Source organism: Protomyctophum bolini (assembly GCF_963924005.1).
Source record: "Protomyctophum bolini genome assembly, chromosome: 8".
NCBI lineage: Eukaryota > Metazoa > Chordata > Actinopteri > Myctophiformes > Myctophidae > Protomyctophum > Protomyctophum bolini.
Window position 1 is genome coordinate 35,944,842 of NC_137869.1, and position 11,307 is coordinate 35,956,148.

At 41.4% G+C, this 11,307-nt stretch overlaps 1 protein-coding gene across 1 annotated transcript; it reads left to right on the top strand.

Annotated features, from left to right (window-relative positions):
- Positions 1-235: 235 nt before the first annotated feature.
- LOC308320220 (hatching enzyme 1.2-like) lies at positions 236-1,120 on the top strand (the record flags this gene model as incomplete). The annotated part of the gene is made up of 1 exon (XM_080770538.1): positions 236-1,120. The coding sequence occupies one exon, from the start codon at positions 236-238 to the stop codon at positions 1,118-1,120; it is 885 nt and encodes a 294-aa protein (XP_080626664.1).
- Positions 1,121-11,307: the final 10,187 nt, after the last annotated feature.

Consider the following 11,307-nt stretch of genomic DNA (forward strand, 5'->3'; position numbering starts at 1 on the left):
TCAAAAGGGAGACATCGAAGAGGAAGGATGGATGGGGGAGGATAAAAAATCGGGTTTGTTTAGGCTTTAGTGGTCTGGACACAACCCTTAATCCTCCAGCAGACACACCTACAGTCCTATAGGTCAGTATAAAAGCTACGGACTCAGAAGACTCATTCACCAAGCTCCCAGCATCCTCTCCACAGACTCTCCAGCGCCATCAGGGACCAAGAAAGACCCCTGAAGGACCCAGAAGATGAAGATCTTTTTCAGCCTCCTGCTACTGCTGGGCCTCTCCCAGGCCCATCCCATCCTGGAAGAAAGAAGTGAATCTGGAGTCCAGGCAGACATCAGCACCATCATTCTGACTTCCAACAACGGCTCCAGGCAGCTCCTTGTGGAGGGAGACATGGTCGCTCCCAGAACCAGAAACGCCATGTACTGTTTCTATTACAAGTGCCTGTGGGAGAAAGACTTCTTTGATGGCTCAGTGACGATCCCTTACACGGTGAGCAGCGACTATAACAAATGGGACAAGAAGAAGATTGAAAGAGCCATGCAGACCTTCACCGACAGCACCTGTGTCCGCTTTGAGCCACGTCAGGACGAGGAAGACTATCTCAGCTTTGAGAACAGTGATGGATGCTGGTCTGATCTAGGCAGAGTAGGAGGCAAGCAAGTGATCTCTATCAACCGTAAGAGCTGCATGAGGCACGGCGTCATCCAGCACGAGATCAACCATGCCCTGGGCTTCCAGCACGAGCAGACCAGGAGCGACCGTGACAACTACGTCCTCATCAACTGGGACAACATCAACGACGACATGAAATACAACTTCCACAAGCAGAACACCAACAACCTGGACACCCCCTATGACTACTCCTCCATCATGCACTACGGTAAAACGGCCTTCTCTATCCAGTCCGGCAAAGACAGCATCACCCCCTTCCCAAACGCCAACGTGCAGATCGGCCAGAGAGACGGCATGTCTGATATCGACATCCTGAGGATTAACAAGCTGTACGAATGCAAAGACTTCCTTGAGCAAAGGGAAATCGCGAAACAGGGAAACCTGGACAAGAAAAAAGCAGAAAAGGCTGAATCAAATTCCATGTCCAGATTGTTTGATTTGTCTCTCTGATCACATTTCTCATACTGTACACTGTGTCTGATACTGTACTTACATTGAAACAAATCTACTGCAATGTGAGCTGACCTCTCTTCTACCTCATATAGCTTTCTCTCAACAAGTCACTATAATAAAGTTTGGTTCATAGACTTTACAAAGTGTAATTGTGTCATATTATTCGTATTCCTGAGACCAACAAATTATTAATCATCTTGTCTAACTCCTGAATACTGTTCATTTGATTTAAACTCAGTTAAGTTTCATTTATAAAATCAATTATACCAATATAATAATAATATATAGTATATATATATATATATATATATATATATATATATATATATATGTATCCACACATATACCTACTCTCAAAATCACAGAAATGGACAGCATTTTTTAAAACATTCTGAATGTATTCAACCACATCTCTAAAGCATGACATAGAGACGAGTTACAGTAGTAGGTACAGTATATTCCGAAAATAACAGATCTGCAGATCACAGTCCATCAAATCCACTAGAGCTGGATAGAATACTCACATTCTGTACCAATACTGCAATATATAGTAGGCCTACTCTGTTACGTAAAAGTCTGGAATTAAAAAATGAGTAGGTACAAAAGTATTGACATCTAACTGTAGGCCTACTTAAAGTAGCAAAAGTACTCATTACATTATGCAGAATGTTCCGTTTCAAGTTTTCAAATATATAAAAGAATCTTTTGAAAATAGCAGATCTACAAGCTCACAATGTGTTGCATCTTTTTGAGCTTTTATGTCAGTTTGTTTACTGTTGAGTGAGAAAGCAATGTTGCATTTTAGGAAAAAAGAGTTGAAGATACAGGCAGACTTCTACTGAAAAAACACTAGAATTTTATAACCATCAAAATAAATAGGACTATTCAACACTAACTAAATATCACAGCACATTTTAGATATTTCATTAGAAAGGAACTTGTAACTATATTATGTATTACTGTTGTATTGGTAGACACTATTAAAAGTGGGTTTCAGGTGTGGTAATCTGAACACAGCCGTCTTTACAGATTGGAGAATTACAGTACAAAGGGAAAGTAGAAAAATTCTACATAGGCCGCCGCCTACTGTGAAATAAACATTTCAACAGTCAATCAATTAAAATGTGTTAAAAATATGTCACACCCCCCGCCCCTTTTCCTTATTTCTCTCTCAAACTGGCAACACTGATGAATCAGCAGCCAATCAGAGCATTGCCAGTGCCACCTGTCACTGTGTTTGTTTGTAATTCTCACACGGTAGTTAGCAGCGTCTTCGAGAGTTTGTTACTTTGGTCATCTTCTAACAACATCTCCTCAGAGTTCCTCTCCTCAGAGTTCGGCTCCATAGCCCACTGTCCGTACCTCCGTTTATTATTTCAGAAGATATAGCAACTGTTTATGATGGCGGAGGAATCGGCAGTAAAGGTCTGCATCCGTGTCAACCAACATTAACAAACCGACTGTACACTAACAACTCTTAAAGTGTTGCCTGCGCTAGCTGCTTTCAGTGTTTAATGGGAACTATTAAGTACACCTTTTACTTTTCACAGAAACAACTTGAACTCACTGTGCCAGTTATTTTAAGTTTATTTTTTTTGAAGTTCAAGTTAGCTAGCGGCTAGCATGCTATCATTAGCCTTTATTCAAGACTCCGAGACGTTCTTGATCCACGTTTGGTTCAGTAAACTGACCAAGAGTATTGAACTCTTGATTGAATACTTTTAATTTGCACGGCAGTGTGACAGCACGATGTACAGTCGGACATTTGAAATAAAACGGGTGACACAAACGTCCTACAGCAACTCGTTTCCATTGTGGACCTATGTATTTTGTCATTCACCTGTCTTAGCCCTGAAATTAGATTAAAATCATCTAAAGTCTAGTCTAAATCATTAAATGATTTACTCTAAATCTTAGGCTTAGGATAGTAGTGGCTTATGTACAGTGGTTCAACCGTTGTCAAACATGCCAGACAAGGAATCGGATCTCCAAATGTATATGCGCAGGGCCAGGGCTTGTGAAAGTAATTAGATGATCCATGCTTGGATGCCCCGCCCCATACATCCTATTGACTCTGCACTATCTAGCCTTATCTGCATGGCAATAACCAACATTGGTTACAGGGTGAGAGACAGACACCATCCTACCACACTGGATTTGTTATAAAGAATACAAATATACATACATACGCATGTTAAATGTATATCCACCTGCTGACATTTAATATCTTCCATCTTCCATTCCCACAACAATATATGGTCATGGACATGGTTCTAATGGTGATTCATTCATTTTGAAGCTGTGATTAATCTGATTTAAATGTGTAATTTGACAGCCCTAATTCAAACATTTATTCACCAAATTAACTTAGTTAGTTGATTTAAAATGAATGTGTTGTGTGTGCTCGTGCTCTGGACAAGTGACTTTTGTGTCCGGACAAGTGACAGGGGAAATTGCCTCAAATTTAATGCCAAGCTCTGATGTGTATTTGGTGCGGACCCGATCCGAAAATATTTGGTGCAAGACTGGCCCCACACAAGTTGTTCAAATTGTGTCACATTTTGCATGTGTTGTGAGCTTGTACGTTAGATTGCTATTTCCAAATGGCTGATATTTTGTTGCATTCTGAAATGCGTTTCTGCTATGTTTCACCAGGGAAGAGGCAACAGCTAAAGAAGGCACCAAGCCGGTGCTGTATTGGAAGACTGACGATAAATCCGTGCAGAACTGCGTTGATGCGACAAAGTGTTTTAACTTTGGTATGTTTTAACTAAGCCATACCTATATTGTGCATTGTCAAATTAAGCAGAGCCAAGGTAGAAGATATGCTAGCTCTGGTCCATACACGGCTCTAATGCCTTTGCATTAGAGCTATGCTACTCTCGTCAATATATTTTCAATATCTGTAGAGTGCAGTGCAGCGGAGTAACTAAAAGTAGTTTTCTTCCGGTGAGAAAAAAATCCCATTCTGGACAGCGTGCATTTTATAAGTGTGGTGGCATTAGAGTTATGGAGTATGGACCAGAGCTAAGGATATGCTCAGCTGCATGTTACCAACTTACCATTATGTTTTGTCAGTCTGATGTAGTCTTAAATGTCAGCCTTCTGAAACTTTTAAAGCATTTAATCCCCCCAAAATGCCTGTTTCCAGCATTCCTCCCTCGCCCTGCTACCACAACTTAGTTTGTGGTGGTGGCGGCTCAGGGTTAATGTGGCTGGATGGTAACCGCAAGCTTGCCAGTTCGAACCCGGGTGTCAAGTGTCCTTGAGCAAGCTGAACCCCTAATTGCTCCAGATGTGCTAGTTGGTGCCTTGCATGGTTTCTTCCGCCATCGGTGTATGTGTGGGTGAATGTAATGCACGGTCTATGTACAGGCGTCTTATAAATGCACCATTTGTTGCTTCATGAGCCAAAAGCCTGTGCTTTTTGGTAGGAATTCCAAAGTAGACATAAATGTCTGCTTGCCTTGAATTTATTATGGTATTTTATTTGTTCACCCATTTGTAGAAACTGTTTTATTATCCCAAAGGAAATTCCTGTTGGAACTGGCAGCCGTGTCTAGTCTAGCAATCTTCTGTGTGATCACTCTGTAGTGTGTATATATCTAAATCTAGCATCATGATTTCTCTTAATCCCTAGTAGTAAAAGTGTTGAATAAACAAACGACTGCTTGTTGTGCTTAACCCTTTATCCTTTTTTATCTAGCACTTATCTTTCTTATTTATGTTCTTAAAGTTGGTTCATCACCTTTCTTTCTTTCTAAAGCAACTTTGGGTATTTAGAAAAGCGCTATATAACTCTGAGCTATTATTGATGTTTTTTGTATTTTAGTTACTGTATATTTTAGGCAAATGTCAATGATTCTATTTGAATAGCCATAGTTTTATTATAATAAGTAATCAAGTGTTTGTCTTACTAACTTCTCTGATGTATTCAACAGATCGTGTGTTTGGAGCTAACGAATCAACTGCTCAGCTCTATCACGATATCGCGATGCCTCTGGTTGCATCTGCGGTTCAAGGATACAATGGTATGTGTGTGTGGGGGAAAGGCATATTGAGATCTGCCTCACAAAACCCTACACTGTTTGTTGTTTAACCCCCAAGTTAGCCCCAACCTAGAACCCACTTACAAAAAGTATATAATGCTTGTATATTTCTGTCCATATTGTCTTATCACTAGGAACCATATTTGCTTATGGGCAGACCTCGTCTGGCAAGACATTTACCATGATGGGCAGTGACGGTACACCAGGAGTGATACCCCTGGCCATGGAAGATGTCTGGAAGACTATCAAGATCAAGGTGAAAAGTCTTTCATATAATATTAGAAATGGTGTTCTAATCTTGGGTTGTTATCAGTACACTGGTGCAAACCTCATTGATGTTAATCAAAAATGAATGGTTTCTCTTCATTGTAGTATCTTTTTTTCCCTTTTTTTTTTTGTCAAATATGTTTTTATTGAACAGATAAATTATTACAAACATTATAATATGAAATACTTTTTTTATGAAACAAAATGAAAGAAAAGATAAAGACAAAAAAGATAAAGAAATCCCTTAACCCTCCCACCCATACTGCTCAGTGACATTGCATACTATAATAATAAGATGATAGAAATCTCGTGGAAAACATCTGAAAAGAAAATGGCGTACAGTCAACCATATCAATGGTATCCTGTCTATTAATCGTTTCTACTCAGGTAATGGACAAGGGGCAGCCAAATCTTCATTGTAGTATCCTAAGAAGGAGTTCCTTCTCAGGGTATCCTATATGGAGATCTATAATGAGACGGTAGCTGATTTGCTGGTCGATAACTGGAAGAGGAAGCCGTTGGAAGTCCGTGAGGACTCCCATGTAAGTGGCATAGATTCATTTTAGCTTTTGTTTGCAAAGAGATGTGCATTGTTTTGTGTTGCGTTAACTTGTGTATTCGCAAATCCATTGTCTTGACAGAAAACCGTGTATGTGGCTGATCTGACTGAGGAACTAGTGATAAACCCTGCTCAAGCCCTGGCCTGGATTAGAAAAGGAGAAAGTGAGAGGTCTTAACAAAAGTAAAGACTATTCTTTGCACAGCTGTTGAAACAGAATTTAATTTGTATGTGTTTTACTCAACTCATCTGTGCAGAAAACCGGCATTATGAAAAGACAAAAATTAACCAGCGGAGCAGTCGGTCACACACCATTTTCCACATGGTAAGCCAAATTGTGCCTGGGGAATTCCTAACAAATTTAAAAATCTGACTGCATCTTTACATGTTCATTAAATTCAAACATCTCAAAATCTTGCATCAAAAGCATAACATTGATATATTCAACGTAATACTTATATGCATCATGCAATATAACATAATGGACTCCGTTTTGTAATTCAGCCTGGTCAAACGAGCATAATTTGATTTCTTAGGTGCGCGCTTCATTGAGGCGTGTAACATCAATAAAAGTCTCTTCACGCTTGGACAAGTAATCAAAAAGCTCTCTGAGGAGAACCAGCGGTGAGTGAACGACTCTCACGTTTTATTCTAGTGGGGTGAAAGCACGCTTTCCTTGTCTGTTTGGGCCGACAATATTCCCCTTTACATGATGCTCTCCTTTACTTTGTTCCCTTCAGGCGATGTGCTTTAAGTTTATATACGACCAGACATGACCTGATTTGACTGAGGGGCTGCCATTGGATTTTTTAAAAATTGATATATTTGTTCGTTTTGGAATATGACTTCTAGAGTAATGACTTTCAGTAAATGGCGAGTTGAGAAAACCAGTTTGAGCTACATCTGCCTGTGCTTTACTCATTTTGGATAAAAAAATAAATGTCGTTTTTCTCCTCTGGTGAAAAGCTGCATCATGGCAGCCACTCAGTCAAATCTGGTCACATATGTTCAGATACTTGGATAGCTCCATAACCGCCCTACTGATGGTTTTATCATTAAATTAAAGAAGAATTGTTTCTGTAAATTATGCTCTTTCCACACAGTGGCTTCACAAACTACAGAGACAGCAAACTCACCCGCATCCTCCAGAACTCCTTGGGTGGAAACGCCAAAACGGTTATCATTTGTACCATCACTCCTGCAACACTGGATGAAACCCTCAGCACCCTTCAGGTGGGTGGAATCCTTTACTGTGTGCCCTCGAAGGAGGCAGGACTGCAATAGGGCTGTCAGAACGAATTTCATAATATGAAAGAAATTCGAATATTAAAAAATATATATATATTCGAAAGCTAAAATTGCCATTCGAATGGAGCTTTTATCATTTATTAATTCTATTTAATATTTTTATTTTGTTTTATGTTATTTTATCCGCTCACTAAATGTATTGAGTAACGAATCTACCGCTGTGAAATCTCCCATCTGCACGCACGCACACACGGTCACACGCGCGCCTCGTCACCTCCTCCCTCCTCTGCACGCATGCACACACGCAGTCGCACAGCGCGCTGCAACTAAGAAGAATCACTCGCATGTTTTATTAGTACCGTCGAGTCTGTCGCATATTGTGGACAGTTTGAAAATGCGGGTCCTACGTGCATTAAACCATTAACGTTGGTCCGGCTGGTTTCATTTTGTCCTACGCGATTACGTGAATCAGCATGGCTGCGCCTGCAGTAGGCTATTACCAAAACAAACACATGGTAGGCTACTTTTGTGTTGCACATGGAAAGCAACTGAAAACGACCATGGATATATTAAAGACAGTTCCCCTGTGCTGCTGTGCACAGCGGAGATAATGCAAAACTCCAGGTACGAACCAAAACACTGACTGTCTGAAGCTGATCATCCACGACTATATCTCCAGACTAGTCCTGCAGTCCCGCAATGAAGGAAAGACAATCTCGCCTCTCACTATAGTCCACTACAATGCCATTCTAGCCTTAAAACCTACATTTATGTGTTATTCAACAATTACTTTAGCGCAAAATATAGGCATCTCTATATATCTTCATTGCTATTTACTAATGATGGCCTGTTCATCGTGACAGCATTCCGTTTAAAAAGAAAAAGTTCATGATTCCTGACTAGCCTACTCACTACTCGGACTATACTGTATCAGAAGTATACAACGTTCACTGTAAAATGCATTTGCACTATAGACAGACAACAATCTTACCGTGCTGAGTGCACTGTGCTCAATAAAACAACAGTTTAAACGCTATTTTGTGCCGAAAACCATTATTACATGTTCTGAAAGTACTGCTTTGTCGTTTGGAAGGGGGGGCCCTCTAGTGGACAGAACGTGCATCGTCAAAACCTTGTTATTCTGTGTATTATTATAGGCTAAATATGAGCTAAAATACAATGTAAATATTCGAATATATTCGAAAATTACAAATAATTAAGCAATGAAATTCGAATTGGATTATAGAGGTGAACTGACAGCCCTAGACTGCAATGCTCTATACTAGTGGCTTGGTGACAAATTCATTTTCAACTTCTGTATGAGGAGTTGCATCATACCTGTATCTGTCATTATATGTTTTGTAGTTTGTGCATACTGTTCGTCGCTCATAACCTGCCCAAACTTGGGTTGGGGATGTGCATGTTGCCCTTTTCTTGTAGCCTCACTTCACCTGTACTTTTATTTTTATTATTTAGTTCGCTAGTACAGCAAAATGCATGAAGAACGATCCTCACGTCACAGAGGTTTCTGATGATGGGGCCCTGCTGAAGAGGTATCGCAATGAGATCGTTGACCTGAAGCGACGGCTTCAGGAGGCAAGTAACATTTTTCTGGGATTGGAGATGATGGATGATAAAAAACAATCATTGTTTACATCCTTGCGCTATTTTATATTTATAGGTCTTGCATAATGCAGAACAATCGAACAAATTGTTTTCATTCTTGAGGCATTGTTGCAACATTGGTAATGATAGTAACCGTTTTTTTCAAGGCATTGTTGCAACATCACTAATAATAAACATACATTTTTACAACAAGAAAACGTTAAGTGTGACCGTTGTCTTAGCTGCTTGAAGGTGCTGTGCACAATGATCTTACCCCTAGGTTATAAAGGAATCTATTAAACTTTATTGTATCACCCAATTTTCCCCCCAAAATGGCAAAGTAAGATGGTATCCATTGGCCAATCGTACAATTGACAATTTCAGCATTTAGCAGACTCTTTTAATCCAGAGTAAAAAGTAGTTATCATGAAACATGCGTAAGCTAAGAACGTAACAGTGGAATATTTATATAATGACACTACATATGTATAGCATAGTACAGTATATATGTACTATGAAGTGCTATCACTACATGCAATGCAATTCTAGTGCTGTCTACATAACATGCTATAATTCTGTATCAAATGCTATCTAATTCTACAAAAAGCAGCTAAACAGTCATTGTGGGCGGTCAGAAGAATGAGGAGATGTCTATGAACTTTAATGCTTGAAGGCCGTTTTATGTTTGTCATTTAATTAACTACAGTACATGCTCTTGTAGGCTGTTCCACACCCGGACAGCAGTGTTGACCTGTGTGCAAATTAATTGACCTCTCCCATGGCAGGTTTCATCAGTTACCCAGACGACAGCAACGGAGAAAGAGTCCCTGTTTCTACTCCTACAGGAGAAGGAACAGCTCCGCATAGAACAGACTGACAAGATCCGCAACCTCACTAGACTCCTTGTCACCAGTACATCTTTTGTCGCCAGTAATAAGGTACAACCGGCACAAGATCCAAAATTGGGAGGACCATGGAAACGCTCGTATTTACGTTTTTTAAATGACATATGCATTATAATGCCTCTTATCCGCATGCACAATTTGAGTCTCGTTGGGAAAGTCATTATGAGTCGTCTTTTTGCCCAGAGATGAACCAAAACTCTTTTTCCAGCTTTGGAGACAGGTGAATTTTACCCTGCAGGTGTAGAGAACACATTTCTCTCTTTGTTTAAATACTTGTAGGGATGGAATGCCCCACTAACCAGACTTCCTTGAGAACTTTTGGTCTATCTTTTTTTTTTCCCAGCCCTCAAATATCCATCAAAGTGTCCGAGCTGGAGAGTCGGCTCAAGGCGGAGACCGATCAGAAGGAGGAAGCGGAGAGTCGGCTCAAGGCGGAGACCGACCAGAAGGAGGAAGCGGAGAGTCGGCTCAAGGCGGAGACCGACCAGAAGGAGGCAGCGGAGAGTCGGCTCAAGGCGGAGATCGACCAGAAGGAGGAAGCGGAGAGTCGGCTCAAGGCGGAGACCGACCAGAAGGAGGAAGCGGAGAGTCGGCTCAAGGCGGAGATCGACCAGAAGGAGGAAGCGGAGAGTCGGCTCAAGGCGGAGAACGACCAGAAGCAAGGACTGTATAAAGAGGACAGGAAGCGAAGACCGTAAGGGCGCCGCCATGTTGATCACATGGTGCTCCATGGAAGGAAAGAAACATGCGCAGTTGAGACCAAGAAGTTGGACATGCATATGGCACAAATGGCCCAGCAGATGGTGTGAGGTGATTAAAGACCTTGCTGAAAGTAGGGACGCTTGTTATTTCTCACTCTTCTGCCAGCTTATATGCTGAAGCCAGCTTGGCTCAGTGCTCACCATGAACGGACTGATCAACAGGCAAAAGTTGAAAACCACTGTATTACATACAAATTATATAGATATATTATAGTTGCACTGATCATGACACGGCTGTCTCAGTCAGTCCGTTCATGGTGAGCACTGAGCCAAGCTGGCTTCAGCATATAGGCTGGCAGAAGAGTGAGATACAAGCGTCCCTACTTTCAGCAAGGTCTTTAATCACCTCACGCCATCTGCTGGGCCATTTGTGCCATATGCATGTCCAACTTCCTGGTCTCAACTGCGCATGTTTCTTTCCTTCCATGGAGCACCATGTGATCAACATGGCGGCGCCCTTACGGTCTTCGCTTCCTGTCCTCTTTATACAGTCCTTGACCAGAAGGAGGAAGCGGAGAGTCGGCTCAAGGCGGAGACCGACCAGAAGGAGGAAGCGGCGAGTCGGCTCAAGGCGGAGACCGACCAGAAGGAGGAAGCGGAGAGTCGGCTCAAGGCGGAGACCCATCAGAAAGCGGAGGCGTTGGCAAAGGCTGAAACACTCCATAGGAGAGTTGAGGAGTTGGATGCTCTACTGGCGATTGAAGCTCTGCAGACCCATGGTGCCATGGAGAAGATGGCGGCAGCCGAAAACGCAGCAGTAGAGCTTAACCTCCAGCTGAAAGTGGAGACT